Below are 23,325 nucleotides of genomic sequence, written 5' to 3'. Positions count from 1 at the left end.
AAGCTAAAATGCTGTTTCCCAATTGTTTTTCACTCGATACTGCCTTGAGAATTTATCTTTTCCTCTGCCTCACTTGTATAACATGTGTTAAATACTAATATAAGCCAGCCCCAATTTACATATCCAGCTCTCATTTTAAAAAAATTCTATTTCCTAGCTGTAGTCAATTAATGTTCTTTTAACACTTACAAGTTACAAACATTGGGATCATTACCTTTTCCATTTTACTCCACTGGGTGCTTCTCCTAGTAGCTACCTTTGATAATAGGAAAACCAGACCCTTGTAGTAGAAACCCTTCTCAAAAATCACCAAATCCTATCAATTTCCAGGGTTTAAAAAACCCATTCCTCCTTTCTAAGCCATCTGCCATTTCCCTAGTTCAGTTCTCACAGTAAGAACATAACAGGCTGGGAGCAATTGTTGACCCTAAGAAGATCACATTTGATGAAGAAGCTGGATATGTAGAAAATTACAGTACAATTATTATAATAAAGTTATGCACAAAGTGCTATCATTTGCAGAGAAAGAAACAATTAACATGACTGGTATGTCTGATAGACAGTCTTTGAATGCTTTGATAAATTACATTTGACATGGATCTTGGATGATTAGCAGGGGAACTTTAGCTACAGATGGGAAAAAAAGGGTATCAGAGAAAGAAAGCAAGCCTATAAAAGGCAAAGAAAGACCAGATCACAGTTGAGGAATGTGGTTGAACATGAAGCTTTAAAGGTGAGGTGAGGCAAGATTGTGAAAGGTTTTACATTCCATGCCAAGGAGGCTACACTTATTTTGCAGGATAGAGGGAGACACTGAAAGACTTTAAATAGGTAAGTGTCACTAGGAGATTTGTGTTTAAGAACAGTAACATTGATACATCTGAAAGAAAATGCAATCATTCTCAACTTCAGGTGATTTGTCTCCCCAGCAGGCACTTGGAAAAGTGGGAATATTATTTGTATGTCATAATGACTAGGGTATGCTACTGGCATTTAGTAGGCAAAATCTAGGCATGCTTATGTCGTATACTGCATGGAACAGTCTCTCATGAAAGAATATCTTTCCCCCAAAGGCAGTAAGACACCAACTAGGAAACACTGAATTGTTAATTTGGTAAATATTTACTAAATGTTTTCATAGATGGAACATGTTAAAAATTTCTACTCACCTAGTTTTAAAAATAACCAGGAACAAATCCCTACTCAGTAATCATAGGAAGCAGTAAAAAGACTACTACCCAATTGGAGAGGGTTCCACTTCAAGTGATGGTCAAGAAGTTCTTTCAGACCACCTGCCAACATATGAAATTACAAACTCTGGACAAAATTTTTAAAAATGAACTAGGTGAAAGTAATAGAAAACAATCAAAAGCAGGCTGATCCTACAGAGGAGTGAATACTTAGAAGAAATAGCATTGGGTGAGTTTCCTATTTTTATGGCTCTTAGCCTGAGGGTACTCCTCACTCTGCATCATGTGGAGACTATAGCTGTATTGACTTGAAGGACCCTAGGACAGAGCTTGGGGTAATGGCAGCTGCTGGAAAATGCAGAGAGAAGTCCTGATAAGAAAAGGACCACAGAGAGAGCCCTAAATTCTGTGTATGACTGCCAAAACTGGCTGGTCTCCCAAGCATGCAAGTACAGAAGAGATTTCAACTACAATAGCCAGGTTAAAAAGCTGAAGTAAAATTTGAGCTGCCACGAACTCTAGGGGAACCAGAGTTTGCAGCTGGGCTGGGAGTTTGGCCAAGTTAACTAGCTGCTTTTTTTTTTTTTTTTTTTTTTTTTTTTTAAAAGAAGGTTTTGGAGAAACAAATAAAAATCCAGGGTTTCTGCAACTTTTTACTTACCATGTCCCAGCCACAATCTAAATTATTCAACATATGAAGAAACAGGAAAATGTAACCCATTCTTGAAAGAAAAGAAAATTAGAGAAGACTGACAATGAAATGATCCAGAATATTGAAATGAATATTGAATATATTCATTCAATATATTAAAATAAGAATTTTGAAAACTGAACATAGAAATATTCAATACTGAAATATTGAATATTAAAATACCAAATGTTAAAAGACAAGTATTTAATATTGAAATAGAATACTGAAATGAGCCATCAAGTATCTTAAAGTAGCTACTATATGCTAAAGGGTGTAAGGAAAAATACACTTGCAATGAATGAAAAGATCTCAGCACAGAAATACAAATTATAAAAACTAAGTAGAATTTCTAGAACTAAAACACACAATAATTACAATAAAAGTTCATTGAATGGGTTTAAAAGAAAATGAGTACAGAAGAGTCAGTAAGTCGGACGATATAGATCAAGTGAAAAAATCCAATTGAAGAAAAAAGAGAAAAAAAGGGAAGAAAAATCGAGAGCTTCAAAACCTGTGAGACAATATCAAAAGGTCTAGCCTATTCGTAAATGCAGTCCCAGGAGGAGAAGAGAAAATGGGGTCGAAAAAAAATATTTGATGAAATAAAGGATTCAGAGGAAAATTACATTTCTTCACAGGGGAAAAACTATTTGAACATTCCTCTTCTCATTGGAAACAATGGAGGTCAGGAAACTGGAACAATATCCTTAAAATGGCAAATGTGGGGTCGGGGGAAGTTAATCTAGAATTATGTATTCAGCAAAAATATTCCTCAGGAAGGAAAACAAAATAAAGACATTTTCAGATTTTAAAATTTGTCATACTTAATTTCCAGCAGATATGAACTATAGATGTTCAAGTTTTTCAGTTTGAAAGGAAAGATGCTACAAGGAAACTTGGATTTTTCAGGAAGAAATAAGAGCATCAGAAATGATAATTTGGGTAAATATAAAAGAGCACTTTTTAAAAATTTACAATATATATGTCTGTTCAAAGAAAATTATAACATATTGTGGAGTCTGTAACATGTACTATATGTAATACATTTAATAAGATAATAGATGGGGTGATAGGGTAAAGAGGCTTATATGGTTGTAAGTTTTCTATATTTCATGTCATATAGTACAATATTATCTGTAAATAGGCTGTAAAGTTGTGTATTTTGAACAGGGTTTGGTATGCCCAGGTATACATGCATTTGTGGAGACTCATTGACTAGTACACATAAATTTTACCTCAAACAAAAAAGCTGACCCAGCACAGTGGCTCACGCCTGTAATCCCAGCACTTTGGGAGGCTGAGGTGGGTGGAACACGAGGTCAGGAGATCGAGACCGTCCTGGTTAAGCAAGAAATGTGGTCTTGCTATGTTGCCCAGGCTGGTCTGAAACTCCCGGGCTCAAGCAATCTTCCCACCTTGGCCTCCCAAAGTGCTGGGATTACAGGCATGCGTCACTGTGCCTGGCCTGGTTAATGGTGAAACCCCATCTCTACAAATAATACAAAAAATTAGCTGGGCATGGTGTAGTCCTGTAGTCCTGCGCGTGCCTGTAGTCCCAGCTACTTGGGAGGCTGAGGCAGGAGAATCACTTGAACCTGGGAGGCGGAGGTTGCAGTGAGCTGATTGCGTCACTGGACTCCAGCCTGGGCGGCAGAGGTAGACTGTCTCAAAAAAAAAAAAAAAAAAAAAAAAAGAAAAAAAAGCTAAAAAAAAAGATCTCTAGCTAATGACATGCAAGTTTAAGTCTTTAGGAAGGAAGTTATATCTGAAACTTATTTTTAGCTGTATCAAAATGATTGATAGAGGAACGGATAAACATGATTGAGTGAATACAGTAAAATTTTAATTGTAGAATCTACATGGTGAATATATAGGCATTCTTTGTAAAACATTTCTACTTTTCTATTTTAAAATTTTAAAATTTATTTTATTTTTAAGTTTTATTGACACAGAGTTTCACTCTGTTGCCTAGGCTGGAGTGCAGTGGCAATCACAGCTCACTGCAACCTTGAACTCCTGGCTTCAGGCCATCCTCCTGCCTCAGCCTTCTGAGTAGCTAGGACTACAGACAGGTGTGTACAACCACGCCCGGCTAATTTTTCAATTTGTAGTAGAAATGTGGTCTTGCTATGTCACCCAGGCTAGTCTGAAACTCCTGGGCTCAAGCAATCCTCCCACCTTGGCTTCCCAAAGTGCTGGGATTACAGGCATGAGCCACTGTGCCTGGCCTCACTTTTCTATGTGTTTGGAATTTTCCTAAGAAAACGTTGGAAAAGCAAATATTCCCAATCCACATTTATAATCAGGTCAACATAGAAAAATAAAGTGGGACAAAGAAAAAAATTTAGGAAATGGAGGATACAAAAAAAGGAAAAGATACAAGCTGAACCAGAAGCAGAGAGAACTGGATGGTAAGAGACAGGTATGAAGAAAAACAAAGAAGGAAAACTAGAAGGAGGTAGATAGAGGGAGAGGGCAAAGTGTTAATCACTGGAAACTAGGCACGATAGTAAATAATAGTTATCACCACCCTTTGTCTTTTGAAATGTAATAAAAGTTTTGAAGTTAAAAATTAGAATTGTCATGGAATTCAAAATTATGCACATGTAAAATGATTTGGATATTTGCTTCTGAATCTTAGAAATAATTTACTATCAGTCTAAAAGTCCCTTAGACATTCAAAATTTGATTATCGTATGTCTTGTCCTTGAAAAATCTGTAGTACAACATTCCAGTTGTCATGCTGACAACCATTTTTGACTAAGGGTCAGATCTGGAAGGAAGCCAGTATTCAATATCTCTAGTAAGGAGTTTCTAACTCCCTCAACTCCCTCCTCTAAACTAGTAGCTCAACCCATCACATACTATTTCATTCCTAAGGTTATGCGTTTTACTTGGAGGTCACTTTTAACTCACCATATAAATACACTGTTCTCTATCATTCTAATGCTGCATATTTTAACTATGTACTTCATATAGTTGCTCTCCACTAAGCAGATTTTTTTCTTCTCAGTACCCAGTTATGTATTATCTGTGAGAGCAGGGCCCACGTCTAGTACCTCACACAGTGTTAACACATGTAAAGCCCTGGATAGATACTCACTGAACCAATGAGTAAAGAGTGTTTACTGTTCTTCACAATATCTCGTCAATGGACTCTGAACAGGGATCATCAAGATTAGAAAAATAGTAAAGTTTGCATAATCACACCACATATAAACAAGCAAACATTTACCAGAGTTCTAATAATATTTTACTTTATTCCTATGAATATAAATAATAAATTTTGATATTTTAAAAAATCCTAAATGGTTTAAAGGACTGACTGAGACTTGATTAACCCAGTTTTTAAAATAAAAAATCAAATTATAAATTTATATTACAAAAATAACTGCCAGTTTTGCATAGCAATATAGTAACAAATCAACACTCTTCAAAGTTTAAAGGAAAAGGAAGCTGGTATTGGTTTCTATCTGAAGTCAGATCTAACTTTTAAGAAGACAATAGTTTCAGATCAGAATCAAATAAATTTCAGAACTCCGTTTGAGAGAAAAGGAAAAACTTTAGTTAAAATCTTTACAATAAAATAATTATGACTATAAATCTCTTTAGTTAAATATGTACACATTACATGGTATTTGTATAAAGAATGGAAATGGATAAAGTTTTTCAGGCAAATCTAATGCACAAATACACCATCTTTTAGAGTATAATGTCAGTTTATCATTCTTTAACAGCTGTGTTAGACAATGGCTCTGCTTTGTGCAAAACATGATAAACAAAATTAGGAAAAATTCTGTAAAATTATTTAGTTCCTCAAGGAAATTACTAAAATAGAAAATGGCAAAAGAAAAAAAGGTTGCACACTGAAGCTTGATTGTATACTCAGGCTACAATGACCAGCACTGATGTAACCCCCATATCCGCTAAGTCCTTGGGTAGCTTTAGTCTGAAGTAAAAACTTGAAGACCTAGCAACTGTGCTTTTACGCAGCCACATGGCCAATAAGGTAGATATTGTCATAAAGATGCCCTACAAAATCTTCACTAATATTTTGAGCAGCGCGACGGGTATTTCGAATAAATTCTCTTTTTGACATTTTATTCTTCACATGAGGGCTAGTGAGGTCAATGGAAAGTAGAATCAAAGAGTAGCACAGTACATAGACAGCATCTGGAGGGAAAAAGAAACAGTTCAAATTATTAGTTGGTTTACAAAATATGATTCCAAGGACATAATGTAAGGCAAAAACGTTGATAATTTCAAGAGATCAAGATTAGCTCATAAATACAGAATGACCAGTCCATCCCAGTTTGTCTAGGCTCTTCCCAGTTTTGCATTGAAAGTCGTGTCATCCTGGGAAACTCAGTCCTGAGCAAACCAGGATGGTTATAATGCCATCTTAATACTAATTAAGCATGCATTTCCTTCATTTCAAAATAACTTTAGAACAGTTTAGGAGTGTACAGTAAAAATTCATTCTAGATTAAAAAAACTTAGAATTGCCTTTATTTTGTCTTTGCTTTCAAATGTGGTATTTCTATTCAAACATCCATAAAATACATTTGTACTGTTAGTATTTAGCTCCTCTTTCTAAATAAAAATTTACATAGAATGCTTTTACAAAAACCCAATTTAATTGGAAAGCATCTTTAACGACAAGAAAACGTATTAATCTGGTAGTAGAAAATAAAATGTAAATAACTCAAAAGATTATTAATATTCTCATTTAAGATACATGTTATAAAGGCCTGTGGAATTTACATATTACTTTTTAAAGTAAATCTTTAGGGAAAAGACTGCTACACCTGAGCACCATGCAACAAGATTTTACATATGCTTAGGGTAATATTTGATGTTTAATATTAAAATAGTAACAAATGTCATGATAGTTCTACTACTATGGAGCTGATATTTCGGAATCCTGCAGTCTTAAGAAAGCCAAGTTGAACATTATGTCATGTAAAGCATGCTCAACAAATTTCACATGACAGGAACAGTTTTGTAATATCTGTTTAATAAGATAAGCACAATAAAATTTTTGATATGAAAAGATAAGCTATACCAATTGAAAAAATATGTAGGAGATTCAGGCTATATCATATGCACACAAACATACACATATAGATAGAAGTACACACAAACAATGAAAACCAGTTGTATTAAAAACAAATTTCAGTGAAAAATGGTGATTACATAATAGGCAGATTATTAAAAGCTTTAAAAATAATTTCTCAAGTTTTCAATTAGACCAGTAGAAATACCTAACACCTAAACAAGAATAGTTTCTTAAAGAACTTATGTAGCTAAGTCTAACTTTCTTCTTAAAACAGTATGTGTGTTGTGAATATATATGTACATGTATGTATATATGTGTGTGTGCATAGTTGTGTGCATATACACACACACATATATACACACACATATACTGTTTTAATGGAAAGTAGAATCAAAGAGTCTCACAGTAGATAGCATCTGGAAGGAAAAAGACTGCTTATATTGCATACATATTTTATGTATATGCATTCTGTGTAATATGTGTATTATATGTATTCTAAAAAATTACATGTATATATACATATATACACATACACATACATGCATGATAGCTATGTCTATGCATATATGTATAAACATATATACAAATGTATATATAATATATATTTACAAATTTAAATATGTACAAATGTCTATATACACATATATACAAATATGTATTACAAATTTATATATACAAATATCTATATATACATACATAGACATACAGACATGTAACAAATGTATATATACAAATGCCTATATGTCTATTTATATATGTCTATATGCATGTCCAATAGACATTTGCATATATATAAATTTGTAATATATATTTATACATAAATTTTTATGTAATATATAAAAAATATAAATGACTGTATACATAGCTATGTGTATATATATACACACCAACACACGCACACCATAGCTATGACAAACTGTTTTTTCTAAGTTCACATAAATGATGAAGTAGTCACTGCTACAAACAGTAAAACAAGTATTTGTAATTACTGAGAATATTTTTCCCCACAGTGAGACAAATGTCTCGTATGTCTCTGTTTTTACCTAAAAGTGGGCATGGGGTGATGTACTATTAATATATATATTCTTACCAGGACTAAGGCCAAGTTCTCGCATTAAATCAGGGTTACAAGCACAGAATCTATGTGAGAACTTTGTTATAAGAGTTTCAAGATACTCTCCACGCTCTTCAGGGGCATGGATATGACGAAAAAATTCTCTCAGTGCATTTGGCAAGAACTGATTTCTAAAATTATGCAATGTTACAAGGTCATCCAAGACATCTCTCCTATAGAAAGAAAAAAAGGCACAGCTTTAACTTTTCTTCATTAAAAAAATGGTAAGAAAAAAATAACAAATTTCCATTTTTTGGATAAAAATACCTTATTATTGATTACTAGATCAGCTAGTCGTACAGAAATATGTATAATTCCCAATATTAAAAAAATCTAAGTATGATTATTTAAGAAGTTAACTTTGAAATCTCTCATGAGTAGTTTATAACAAAATCAAACAAGGTAAAACCTAGTAATTTTACCTCTATAATGAAAAAAAAGGAATTCTCTAGTATTAAAATGAACCACTTATTTTTAAGTGTCTTCTTGGCTAAATCCAAATAGCAATAGAATTGTTTATTTTTCAAATTATGAAAGTAATGAAAGTCTCCACCTACACCAATTCACATCTTCAGAGGTAAAAACTATTTACACAGACTTTTAAGAATGCCTACATATGCTATGTATTGTTTTAGAATTTTTTTTGCTTTTTTCACATAGTATATTGTGGACAGCTTTGTATATCTTTATACCTAGATCCACCTAATTTATTTTTAGTGGCTTCACAGAATCCTATCTAATGGATGCAACAATCCTATTGATATACATTTAGCTTATTTGCTATAATATAAATATTTGTGTGTGTATATGTAATTTTTAAAAAAATCACTAGCATTCCAATATAGAGTGAAACTTTGTTACAATGGCCTTCAATTCTTATTGAACTCAGTCACGATTATATGATCATAATCTTCAACTTCTACCAATTGCATATAACAGGAATAGGCAAACTACAGCTACTGGGCCAAATCTGGCCTGCTGCCTGCTTTTGCAAATACAGCTTAATTAGAACACATTCACACTAGTTTATTATTGTCTATATCTGCTTTCACCACAGAATGGCAGAGTGTTAAGTAGCTGTGACAAAGATCATATGACCCACAAAACTTAAAATATTTACGAAAAGATCAGAAGAAGAAGAAACAAGAAAGAAAGAAAAAGAAAAGAAAGAAAAAAATCCTTGCCTATCCCTAGGTACTTGGCACTTAAAGATTAAAAGAAAACTTAATGATGTCATCTTTACATGTTTCAATGACCAGTATGCTGGACTGTGAACTTCTTGATGATAGGGATATTATATCTTAATCATCCATGTACTACTACTCTAGCAAAGTTTCTGGAATATTATGAACATTTACAGATTGTTCTTTAAAAATATTGAGATGTACAAAAGTTTGAGAATTACAATGAAGGTAAACATATTTTGAAGCCATAGATTAGATTCGCATGAGAGCTATAATTTTAAAAATGGTGGTTCAGTTATGTGGCATCAAAACGTTGTCCCAAAATTTAAGTTCATTAATAACCAAAAGTAAAGTGTACAAATGAATAACTATCAAATCAGAATAGCATACTATCATCTCTGTGTAAAACACTGCTAAATGTTACATTTTCATAATTTGCTCACTTGAACATGACATTTCTATATAGTGTCTACATGCAAATATATATACCTTATATCCCTAGGATTTGGGGTTTATGACTATAATCTGTCTTTGTACTAGCTTTTTTATATGGATAATTTCGTAATTCAGAATTTTTACCAATATAAACACTTAGATTATGGCTACTTTTAAAAAATCAGGGTTGCAGATTCCTGAAAAATATTTTGTTTTGGTTTGCTACTACAAAGACGTTGGGCTTCCATTTTGTATGGACTTTTATTTTTAAAATGGTAACTTCCTCATCAACAAGTTAAAGCTCACAAAAGAAATGATGTATGAGATATAGGTATCTTTTCCCTGTCTTTCCTCAATTTTGCAACCAGATGATTATTATGCAGTATTAAAGTAAAACTTCACTCATCAAAAACATTACTCAACTCATTTTGGATGAAAAGTTAATTTTTGTCTTTACCTTTCATCAAGATAGATTCTCAGTTTTTTCCAATTTAGTGTTCTTGTACAGAAGATAAACTTTGCTATTTCCTTTGGCGAATCATCTAGGATACCCTTGGACATAAAGTAGTTCACTCCCTAAAGCAGAAAGACAAGTCTACATAAATAAAATTGCTCTTTATTTATATATTTTAACAATTAAGCAATAGCAGAACAGTAGCTATAAATTGTTTCCAGTATTAATAGACTTTTTGTAGCTTTATCATGCAAAATACAAGCTAGAACTTGGACTGAAACTATTGTTTGTGGTTGATAGTTTACATGCAATGAAAAGCAGGAAATTCAAAGTTAAGACTGTTAAAGAAATCTTATTTAATTTTCTGGCTCATGTCAGGTAAAATTAACTATACAGAAATATGGCCTAATTTGGGGAAGGGGGCTGCAGATGAAACCACAATACAGACGTTAAAACAAGCCTTGTAACAAACACTTCTGATGTCTAATAGAACACATGATTTCTCAAAGTTCACATATATATTGCAGTATGCCTTTCAAGGAAATAGTTTTTTGATTAAAAAAAATACTCCAAATGAAAGACTAGTGATTTTATTCTGGAAGAAAAATATTAAATTATTTAACTTAAAGGAGGCCCAACTCCAGGCCAATTTATAGGTTGTACTACTTTGGCTTTAAACATTGCTACATTCTACAAGAACCCAGCTACAACACACACTGAGGGAAAACATATTAAGACAAAACAATTCAATGTTTTTCATAGAATTTATCTTTGAATTTCCTTTTCTCTGCATGCAAAGTTTTCCAGAGAAGCATTATCCATAAGTTTTTACCTACTTTAGATTTAAACCACCAACAACAAAACACCACCAACAACAAAAAAATCAAATGCTGAAAACAGTATCCTCTCACATATACAGAGGTCACATTCAAATAAATGTCTTAGCTGGATTTGAATGTGCAGTTATTGAAATAAAAGGCAGGTGGGTTTATTTCAACTTGCGGTTATCCAGATACATGCATTCCCATGAATACTTATGTCTGGATACTAGCACACTATGTGCCGCTAATTGGTAGAGAAAATGACGTATTATATACACACAACATAATGTTTTCACACATAAATTCCTTTGGCATTTCTTCACTTTACAAACACTTACATAGTACTCAGAAATATTACACACATTAAGAATTTTAAAAGTTGGAAGAATATCTATAAAAACCTTTTCAAGATAAAAACTTTCTCATAAAACTTTTATGGCAAAATTTTTTTTAAGTAATTAGGTACCACGAGGTAATGCTTTTGAAAGGTTATAATTATCTGTAAGTTGTAATTCAAAGATAAGGCTTTTTATATAAAACTAACTTTATGAGCCATCAACATAATAGCCTACTAGCAATTTGATCAAATTTTCATGTGAATTTTAATAATACAAAAGCAATGCTAAGGCACTGATTTTAAAAATGTACATGAAGAAAAGCAGAATGTGATAATGTGAAACTTTCTTGTCAACTCTGTTGTAACCTGTATTTCAGACTAAATCCTGAATACAAGGACTAGAAAATGTAATATGATAAGATGGAAAGCCAAAATACTTCTTTGGAATGAGGCTTTCATCAACTGTCCGAGGGGGCAGCAACTAGAAAACCATTAATGCTTGTTCTATCCTTTCCTTCATTAGTTTGAATAATCGAGAGTTGACTGTATACTCAATCTGCTTAGCAAAAGTCAGGTTTAATTGTTTCCAAAATTCCTCAGTGTAGAAGGATAACAATATTTTAGAATTATTTCCAGTATTTAACTTTAATTGAAATGATTAAAACAATGTCAATTAAGTATTATTTAATAGATTCTTTATTCATACATAAATCAGTATCTGAGATGTAGAACTAATGCTAAGCTACTTTTTAAAAATTGTGCAAAATAAACAAACCTACTAACAATATACATTAATGATATCTAATTCTCTAGCTATGTAATCTATGCCACTTTAATATCATTTGGTGATACTTAGTTATAAATGAACATTGGTATTTGCCTCATGTAAACATCATAAAAATACACTGTTAGTCATATTCTGTTTTATAAAAAACACATTTTGAGAATTTTACATCTAATCTAACCTGAGTTCTCCCAAATCAATCAAATACATAAGAGCAGGCATGAGCACAAAGAATTGTTAAATTCAACCCTGAAAACTGGGAACACAGTGTGAAATAAGCCAACTCTATGGGTTTTATGAGGAAAAGAGGCACCAGCTTCAAGCTTGGGATTCCTTTGGAGAGGAAGATTACTTTAGAAGGGCTACCAAAGTGAATGGTAAAGGAATAACAAAAAGACATGAGACCAGATTATAACTGTCTCTAATAAGGAAGCTGGAAGTCATCCAAATTCTTATCTTCTTATATTTTAGGCTGGTGTGAAATGATTGCGGTTTTTGCCATTAAAAGTAATGTCAAAAAACTGCAATCACTTTCACACCAACCTACAATTAAATACAAAAAAATACCACAGTATGAGGTCTGTTGAATAACTATACATTTGTTTAGTAAGTGGTATAAGCATTTTTAAAAATAAAATTTTAGAAGAATGGTACAGAGAAACTCCTAGACCACACAGCGTATCAGTGATTAGTCAGGACTAGAACTCTGAGCAGTGTGTATGTGCATGGACATCTGAGCAGTGTCTCACATGCAAAGGAAATCATGAGTCTAGATTAATATATATACATAGTATTCTAAAGAAGGAAGGTTGTAGCTCAGTATAGTCTGAATAATTGACTATAAAAGTTTCCAATTTTGTGTGTCACCTTTTATAAGGCATACTGACAAATTAGGACTTATCTGGATAAAGGAAATTAAGACCCGGTGAGATTGTTGAAGGGTGTAGAATTCATGTTATGTAAGAAAGAGCTGAGGGACGCAGGAGTATTAGGCCAGAGAAGAAGATATACTTAGGAAAGAAGAAAAGATTAAGACTTTAGGATATCTAAAAGGCTGTGTCACAAGGACAAAGGAAAAGATGTGTGTAGTGGTAGTGAAGATATTAAGCTCTTTTGGGGGGTTATGGACCCTTTTGAGTACTAGGAAAGTCACAGAACTTCTTCCCAGAATAATGCATGTACACATTTTTTAAAACAGAAATTGAATTCCATCTAAGGAGTGCAGGTTACAAATCCCTATCCTAGATGAGTATAGAAGTAAAGTCAGGAAATGTCACTTATAGGCAGACAAGTTAGTACCACATAAGGAAGGGAATGCTTGTAATTTCAGTTGAGCTGTTCAAAGACCAATCATTTGTCTTTGCTTGATTCAATTTTTTTTGTTGTTGTTTTTACATTTTCAAAATAAGATTAAGCTTCAAACTCAGAACTACTTAAATTTGACTGTTTAATCTATACACATTTTAACTCCCATTTGCAACTCTGTTCAACTTTTAGAATTATCTAAATTGTTGCAGTCATAATGTAGTTCCTTTTTTTGCATGTGGGGAGAATTCTGAGACAGTTCTGTCAGATAACTCTGAGATGAATCATGATGGTGTCAGTACTATAATGGGTGAAACCATCATGACTGATCTCAGTTATCTCCAAGCACAGAGATCAGTTCTTGTCAGGTGAAAGGAAACTATTAGCCAAAATAGATTAAAAAAAATATATATAGTTTTAAAGGATAGTTACAGTGGGGTAAATAAAATTCCTCTTATTAAAATAGATATTAGGCCTCATATTTCTTGGGAAAATAAACTGGTAAATAATGTTCATGCTACTAATTATAAATTTCATAGTCATTTGATTTTTTTAAAAAAAGTATCCAGTTCACTTTACATTTAGATAGAAAGATGAATGCCTAAAGACTAGCTTGTAAAATAGATGTATGTATATCTGTGCATATTTACATATATGCATCTGCTTTAAAATGTTTTTTAAAACATGAAATAATACATTAACATTGTCTACATTTTATTTTTGAAATATATTAAACAGAAGGTGTGATATGCAAGGTATTCAGTGATAGACACTGAGTAGTGTTAACAGTTTTGCCCTAAGAAAATTTAAGTTTATATGTGGCAATAAGACATGTACATAAACATCTAGAATACACACTTGTGCCAAGGTACATCAATAGTACATGGCAGTAGAAGAAAATCTAAATGAATGCTTATGAAAAGTGTTTCAGTAGTTCACTGAAAGGAAAAAAAGTCACTATGGGATAGGACATTTGGATAAGGTTTCCTGCTAGAGACTAGACTGAAGTAATGCAAGGGGTTTAGACAGCACTGAATGAAGGGAACACTGGAAAAGAATGTTCCAGTTAATACTGTATTATATGAGCAAAAGTAATATAAAATTTTTAAAGACTATTTTTAGGAAGGAGCGGGAAATATTTTGGGTTGGAGAGTAAGTCTACAACCAGACTATGACAGTGACAGAAATAGCGCTGAATTTTAGGGTAAGAAGTTTATTCTCTATACTAAATCTAACTGGAAGCCTCTGAAGGCTTTTAAACCTGATGAAGCAATGGGATACAATGTGAATTTGGCAGCAATATAAAGAGAAATAACGAAAGAAAAATTAGATAGTGGGCCATTCAGCAGAGCACTCACTTAATAAATAGATAGTAGGCTATACCACTGTCCAGGTTTGAACATATGAAAAAGCACTAGAAATATGCTACATATATGAAAATAACTTGATAAATATGCTGGCTATCAAGCCATGTGACAGTGAAAAGTGAAAGACAGCTGATGGCTCTGGCTTAGATGAAGAGGGAAATGACTGACAGAAAATGATAGGTAAAAAAAGTCATGGAGCGTGTTGATTTGAAGAAAACAGTGATGAATTAGCTTTTAGAAACGTTGCATTTTAGGTGATGACAGATATAACTAGAAAGGCATAGTAGGTAGTTGGTAATGTAATAGGATATATTTTAAAAGTGAGGGTTGAAGATACAGATTCAGGATCTTGGATAAGGAGGCTCAGTAAGGGAGTAATGAAGAAAAGGATAGAATAATATTCCAGAGGCCAAGAGTCTTTGATTTAAAGAACAGGGTGTCTAGTGCAATTACGCAGTATGATGGAAAGAGCATCATTTTTAGGACAGGGACCAAGCCACGGTTCTGCAACTTAATGATGACATGAATATAAACAATCTACTCAATCTTCCTGAGCCTTAGTTTCCTAATCAGTAAAAATCTTAGTGGGCTAAGTGCATAGCAAAAGGAACACAGCTAGTTTTCTTTTTCTTTCAAATAGCTTAAGGATGCTAGAATAGGAAGAGGGCACTGAGTTTGGTGACTGGGAGGAAATAAGTGACTTTCAAGAGGTCTCTTTCCATACTGTAGCAGAGGCTGAAATCCAAGAAGAAAACGAAAGAACGAGCTCAAGGTAAGGAAACTGAGTATTGTCCACTCACTTGAAAAATATATTAGTACAAAGGAGGAAAAAATGGCAAAATTAAAGGGAAAAAAGAGAAAGTATTTTTTTTTTTTTTTCAAGATAATTTCAACCTAATCATGTCAGAAGACAAAAGAGAGTTGGTCAATGGAGACAGGAAAAGACTGATGTGCAGGAGATTTTGCTGCAGGGGCAGCAAAGCCGATAAAGTGAGCAGGGGAAGGGTTTGAAAATACTGCTGGAGTTTATAATGATTAGCCTGGGGGACAGCACAGTAACACTGGCTCAGAGACAGCTACAGTAAGAAAATGAAAAGCAGAAAACAAAGGACATGTTGGTTTCCTTCTTAGAGAGGACTAACTATCTGGGGAGCACTGGAAAAGAGAGGGCTGATTTGGATTCTTGGGCAAAGTGGTGAAGATTTCTATCAACAACGATGTAGGATATGACTGGGAATTCACTAGGAATAAACTAAAGGAGAGCCAAGTAGCAGTGAGAATCTAGGTGAAGTTAATGTGAATTCAACCCATCTCTTGTTAAGGTTAAGCAAAATCTACCATACATATGTTCAGAATCCGTAAATATGTATTTGGGAACACAGTGAATTCTGTCTAGAAAATTAGACATGCAAAGCCAAATGAAAAAATTACTGACTATTGGTACTGAAAGTACTGTCTACTGGCACAGACACCTGGCACATATATTGTGTAACAGTTGGTGTCAATAAAAGTTATACGATGTTTTGTTTTGTTTTATTGGTGTCACTAATAAAACAAAACTGCCACATGCTAGGGAGTACCCTTCATTTTTTTCCTAAAGAACAACTTAGTAAAGAAATGTAGAAAAAAATTTGATTTACTAAGTTGCGTTTAATTTTGTCCTAGTATACAATGTAAAATCTAGTACAATGGCTACTACTTTTCAGGTAATCAAACTGTCCTTAGACCATTATACAATAGAAAGCCAGATGCACACTGCATTTAATTTTCTTTAAAAAAAAAAAAAACATTTTGAAGACTTAAAAAAAAATAATAATCCTGAAACAATATAGCTCAATCTAGAGTTCTAACTTTTCTTTCAACATGATAACCAATATATTATTTTTCAAGTATACATTTTAACCACAGTGAAATTAACTGAATATACTATTTTTCAAGTATACAGTGGACCACAATGAAATTTAAACTGAAATGTAACATTTTCAAACTGAAGATAATGTAAAAATTAAGTGATATATATTATTAACAGTAAAAATTAATTGGCACTTCTGTAGGTCAAATGGGAACATCCCCATTGTTTTGTTTGAAAACAGCAGCAGCAATGGTTAAGATGACTGCTCTGATACTACTTCTTCTTTTCTACAGTGTTTTAAGAATTGCTAAGGTAAATGTAAAATCTATTAATTTGTATCAGTACAGAAGTTCTCCCTCTCCCTATTTAATTAGAGAACATGTGCTCTACAGTTAAGGGAAGGCGGGCCCCAGAGAATGTGGATAATTGAGAATAATTTATCTGAGGATATTTATTATGCAAATAAAAAATCAACACCTTGCTTTTTGGCTGCAGTAAAATAAGTGCAGATTTCTTAACTAGTACGTTTAATACTAGGTGTCTATGTTTTTATCCTGTCATTTCATTTCATTCTAGCCACTAAATTTTGTAATGTTTTCTACTTTCTGTAATTTTCCATGACCTCCAATGTTTAACACCAACCTTGAGCACATACATAACAGAAATGTCATGCATTGCTTTTCTCAAGCTGCCTATAAATATTACAACAGTTATTCCTAATACAATCACTAGATTCAAAGACTAAAGTAAAAACTATGCCCAGATTTTAAAAGTTGTCCTACATAGAAAGATTTTATAAGAGTACTAAGTTTTCCTCTCACTGAGAAACCCGTAACTAGGCTATTCACTGGAAGGCTCTGTGTTACATAGAACTAAAAGGAAAGGGGGCAATGGAAATTGGGAAAGAAATGTAAAGATAGTTTTGATGTCAGTTTTAAGTCTGAATAGCAGATTTCAGTCTTCTTTCTTCCAGAGCAAGAAGAGAGAGGACACACTGTCCACACTGAAGTGGGAGAATTAACAGTTGTGAAGAGAGAGTGCCAGTATCCTATAGCCAGTTCTCTCAGTTAGTTATGAAACATAATACCATATTTTGTCTGGAGGATAATGAAGAGTCACATTATTCAGTTTTGATTTTACATTTACCATTCATATAATATGAAACCAGTTTATGTATAAACATTGAATTGGCAAGGATTTCAGCTAGAATGATTTATGGAAGACTTTTCAACATATTAAAGAGCAGAATGCTGAGGAACTGCTAACGACAGAGATATATACACCTGAAATTGTTTGCAGTTAAAAGATGTCAACAGAAAATCTCACATAAAAGAATGATGGTTTAAGGAAAATCTAAATAAAAATAAATATTCCCTCCAATGGAAAGAATGATGGTTTAAGGAAAATCTAAATAAAAATAAATATTCCCTCCAATGGAGTCCAGGGAAAACACAAAGGACGTATAGGACAGGTCTTTCTGCTTATTTTTCAATAGAGAAAAAGCAATGGCAAACAAAATAACATGAACCTAATTTTCTGAAGTTTTAAATAATTAAAAGCCCCTTTTAATTAGTTCTAATAGCTTCAAACAGAAAAAGAACCACATCTGTGAATTCTAGCATTGCCGAAAAGAACCACATTAGTGACTGGGATGGATCAATATGATAGATAAGAAAGTACTTCCTAAATTGTAAATTACTACTATCAATTAAATGTAACAACCATTAATGTAATTATTATCAAAAAAGTTGCTGCTAGCTGAGTCAAGCTTCTTGGAAAAGCCCCCTTTATCTCTAACCTGTTTCATATTGGAAAAAGAAAGCATTCTAATCAAAATATGGAGATAAATCTCTATTAGGTTATGATAACGGAAAGTAATGAGAAAGTGACACATTTAACAATGATGCTAGTTTAGAATTCTTGTTTTATAAGAATCACATACAAATACTGGATTTGCAATGTGCACATATACAACTGTTTAAATGACTAACCCATAAATACTAGTTTTATCATATTACCTAGATCTTAATATGTACATTTATAAATATATTTTAACAGCTCTGAAACAGTTTTAAAGTAAACAACATTTTTTTTAAAAAAAGTCTTACTAGCAGACAAGCAGAGAAGCAAGTTGGGATATACATGGTAGTTTCACTGCCAGCACAAGTATATACTTAATCATGTAATGTAAGTATCTATTCATCCTGCCAACATTATAGCCAAGACACATATTTCAATTTTAACATAACTCTGGACCCCTAATTATTGCTTAAATGTCAAAAAGATTAAACTCAGCAGCACTACCGAAACAAAATGTTACTGTATATGCAAAAGATTGCATATACATGTCAGAAAATACAATTAAAGACAAAGGGTATCATTTAAAGCTAGGGGATATTGATGTGACCAAAACACACTTCACGAAGGACCATTAGTCAGGTGTCACATAGTTATCTACTAGAATCCAAAAGTTCCAGAAGAGGAAGAACCTCAAGGCCTAGAACAGTGCCTGGTTCTTGGTATTTTAAGTTGTTGTAATTGTACCTTTAGTATAAACATATAGTTACAGTTTGGTGAACACTTAGAGGCATGTTTATCATGTCTTATTTCATTTAATCTTCACAAGAACACTGTTGTAAGTATTATTGCTGTCCCTGTTTTACAGATGGGGAAACTGAAGCACAGAGGTTAAATAACCTGCTCAGAGTCAACATTATATCAATTATAAGTGGTAGAGATTCTTAATAAATATTTGTCAAATGAATGTTTGAATCTACATGTACAAAGCTTCCAGCTGTCTTTCAAGAGATGCTGTAAACTTCTGAGGATTACATAATTGAATCTGGGGAAAAATACAGAAACAACTCCCTTCCAAAAAATGTATAAGTTGGATCAAATATTAAGGGCAGATAAAACCCCAGCACACTTCGAAATACCTCAAGTTATAAATTCTCAAAGGTCAGAGTCACCAATCCAAATAATCAAAAGTAGCATATCACTTCGATGCTATATTTAACTGCTAATGACCTAAAGAGATTTACAGAAATCTTAGGAATTTTGTTATAAAGAAGGTATCTCTCTAAAAACTTTATGATATAAAAGAAGAAAATGTTACATAGTTTTATGGATAAATGTACACTACAGTTAGCTGGTTTAAAAAATGCACTTAAGGTAGTGTTTCCTTCATATTCCCATATTTGAAAAGCCTGTAAGTAAGTTGATGGATGCCTTACAATTGATGACACCCAAGAATTGAGGAAATATTATCCTTCGGATTTCTGATACAATACTCATATTTTGAAGTGACATCTACTGTGACACTGGTAACAATTGCTAAATTCATGAAAGACATGTAGAAGAGGCAAACACCTTGGACATTAAAGCTTAGAACTTAAATCTAGAAAGTAATACCAAGTTGCACTGAAACTGTGATCACAATGGATAAGGAAAAATATTTGGGAGGGATCAAGGGAGTCAGGCAGTGTATGATAAGAAAATATAAAGCAAGCAGATTTTTCATTACAATGTACTTAAAATACTCAATGTACCACTGCAACGTCTCTAGTTACAATTATTTAAATTGCTAACAAAAGTAAAATTCAAATAAAAAATTGTTCATTATAGCAATTCATATTTTAATATTAAAAATTTAAAAATGTGTCCTAGGATGAAGACATTTTCCACTAATTTCAGCTTTTACCCCAGACAATTCACACTCAATGATACAGCAAATTAGTAGCTTCCATAGCACACTGAATAAAACAAGAGTAAAATACATCAGGTGATTTGATTGATGAATAAACTATGGAATATTCTAGAGCCTGAATCTCTTTTTCAACTAGACAACGATTAGAAGAGGGCCTGGGAAATTCGTCTTTCTTTCAAGTTTCTAAAAGGTTTATTCTGAGTCCACAAACCTCCTCTGGGAACTGATTCTACACTGCGTGTTGGAGTGACTCTGGGAGAAAAGGGAAAAGGAGGGTGGCTGGCATAGAGTATGGTTAGGGTAAGGTGTAGACTAAAGTTGTCCTAAAAGGCAAAGGGTAAAGCTGCCTTCTTAACCGCAAAATCATCACGGATCAGATTCAAAAGAGATAGACAAAATTCAAAAGAGATAGACAAAAAGAGAGAGATTCAAAAGAGATACATACACACACACATATCCATACATACGCCACATTACTCTCATAAAAAGAAAATGACCTCCAGTTTAGCACCATTTGACTAATTGTAGCTGGTCGCTTGAAGGTATTAACTTGTCTAGGCAGAGGAAGAGGGTGTTTAGTGTCTGAGAGGCATAATTTTTCACTTTGACTCTAATGTTGATCAAGGGGAAGGGGCCTGCCATAAACCCCAGCATTTTAGCTCCTATGGGTAAACAATTCTTATAGAGGAGGAAGCTAGTTAAGCCATATTTGCTGAGGGACTCCTCTCACTGTCACCTAGTTTCTTCTGCCCTGATTAAATTTCCCCCAGCAAATTTGGAGATAAATTGATCTGCTACTGAGAATTAGCAATGTTTGTTTATGAAACAGGGTCTTGCTTTGTCACCCAGGCTGGAGTGCAGTGGCATGATCATGGCTCAGTGAAGCCTAAACTTCCTTGACTCAAGTGATCCTCCCACCTCAGCCTCCTAAGTAGCTGTGACTCCAGACACATGCTATCATACCCGATTAATTTCTGTATTTTTTGTAGAGACAGGGTTTTAACATGTTGCCTGGGCTGCTCTCAAACTCCTGAGCTCAAGTGATCCACCCTGCCTTGGTCTCCCAAATTGCTAGGATTACAGGTATGAGCCACTGTACCCAGTTAGCAATGCTTATTTTTAAAAATTTGCATTGAGGATTACATCTCAAACTCCTAAGAGTTTGGATAATAACAGCAATAATACATCAAGATGTTTTTGGTTATAAACAACAGGAGACCCAGTTCAAAATAAAGGGATACATTTACTTCAAAAATAAAATTACCTTGTATAACAAGAAGTTCCAAACTAATATGGCTCCAGGTTGTTAGGCTCACAGATAGCATCACAGACCCAATTCTTTCTTTCCAGTCTGCTATTCTTGGTAGGGTTACTAATATCCCTCATGGCTACCAGATGCCTGCACATGGTCATATCATTATATTCTCACATACCAATGCCTAGAGGTGTACATGACACATGTATTCGTGTGTGTGAGGACATGCATGCACACGCACGCACACACACACACACACACACATACACACAGACAATACTACTTCTTTGTGTCTCTTTTTAAAACCTAAAAAATAGGCTAGGTATGATGACTCATTCCTGTAGTTCCAGCACTTTGGGAGGCCGATTCAGGTGGGTCACTTGAGGCAAACCTGTCTCTACTAAAGAAAATATTAGCCAGGTATGTCAGCATGCACCTGTAATCCCAGCTACTCCGGAGGCTGAGGCAAAGAATCACCTGAGCCCGGAGGCGGAGATTGCACCACTGCACTCCAGCCTGGGCAACAAAGTGAGACCCTGTCTCAAGAAAACTAAAAAATCTAAAAAATATTTCTCTACACACATCTTTTCCAACCTCATGAGTCAAAGGTAGATTACATGGATGCCATAAAAGCATCCTCCAAGGGGAACGGAGGTTGGAATAAAGAATCCATATTCAACTCTGGACCCTAGGAATGAGCCAGCCACACAACTGGTTGAGGTGCTTTCTCTAGTGAGGAGTCTAAATGGTGAGTTATAAGCCTTGGCCATGTAGGCCCAGTGTGAATTTTAAAAAAATTACTTTTATCATAGGATATAGTACCACTAGAAGGAACCCCAAGACATCTCTTGAGTTCCACCTATATCCTTTTCTTTTGCCACATCGTGTAGTACTATTTCCCTCTGGTTATATCAGGCTTAACCACTTCAATCACAGCATAGCTACCTCCCCTCCTATCCCCTCCTCCTCCGTTTTAAAATTTTGATATGTTTGCTTAGTAGCAGGAAGACCTACATTGGCAAGAAGGTAGGGTCAGCTACCAATTCAAATTGTTGTGCCACAGGTGCCAATGTTCCTCCTTTGGATACTAAGGCCTCTAACCCAGCAGAGACCAGAAATAAAAGGAAGGCTGGATCACACGTTTTAAGTGCGTCACTAGTTAAAATGGCATTACAGATGCTTGGATGCCTTAACAAAGGTCATTTCCCTGTTTTTCATTTCTTCTAGCATCCTAGCTGCAGTTGTAGAATCGTAAGTCTAAGCCAATCATGTAATCTTTCTAGTCTATTCTCTAGTGCTCTAGGGGTGCTCGCGTGATTTAATTATGTCCTATAAGAAATGAGTAGAAGTACACCGAAGGCTTCTGAAAAAGATTTTTCTCCCTAATAAGTATAACGAATATGAGGAGAAAGCTTCTTTTTCTGCCTCTCTTTCTTTGCACTGGGACACTATTATGGGGGAAGTGATATTTTGAGTTGTGGTAGCCACCTTGCTATCAAGAGAGGGTGAAAGTCAACACACTCAGGTCCGTCAAGAGATCATTATCTCACTAAAATAACTGGAATACCTGCATCCAGGACTCTTTTGAAGTAAACAAATGTAAAGGGTTTAAGTCACAGTTTAGGTTCTCAGTTCCTTGCAGCCAAAAACATCTTAGCTGATACATACAGGGAGAAGTAGGTACTGCAAGAAGCCAATCATAAAATGTGGAACATGCTGAGTCGAGCAGCACAAAGAAGGGTGTTGCAAACTGAATTCTTTCTAGCTAGAT

General features: G+C 33.9%; 1 protein-coding gene across 1 annotated transcript in view; it reads right to left on the bottom strand.

Moving 5' to 3' along the window:
* Window positions 1–5,111: 5,111 nt before the first annotated feature.
* The window catches only part of FBXO8 (F-box protein 8), a 55,477-nt gene continuing 37,263 nt past the window's right edge, over window positions 5,112–23,325 (bottom strand). The window contains exons 4-6 of the mRNA XM_010360727.2: window positions 10,131–10,249; window positions 8,031–8,227; window positions 5,112–6,054 (exon numbers count right to left, since the gene is read on the bottom strand). Of these exons, the coding sequence (XP_010359029.2) occupies window positions 5,867–6,054; window positions 8,031–8,227; window positions 10,131–10,249 (504 nt within the window). The 3' untranslated portion in view covers window positions 5,112–5,866. The remainder of the gene's footprint in view (window positions 6,055–8,030; window positions 8,228–10,130; window positions 10,250–23,325) is intronic.

This window comes from Rhinopithecus roxellana, chromosome 2 (genome assembly GCF_007565055.1).
Source record: "Rhinopithecus roxellana isolate Shanxi Qingling chromosome 2, ASM756505v1, whole genome shotgun sequence".
In the NCBI taxonomy this organism is placed as follows: Eukaryota; Metazoa; Chordata; class Mammalia; order Primates; family Cercopithecidae; genus Rhinopithecus; species Rhinopithecus roxellana.
This window is presented reverse-complemented; position numbering and strand designations above follow the sequence as displayed.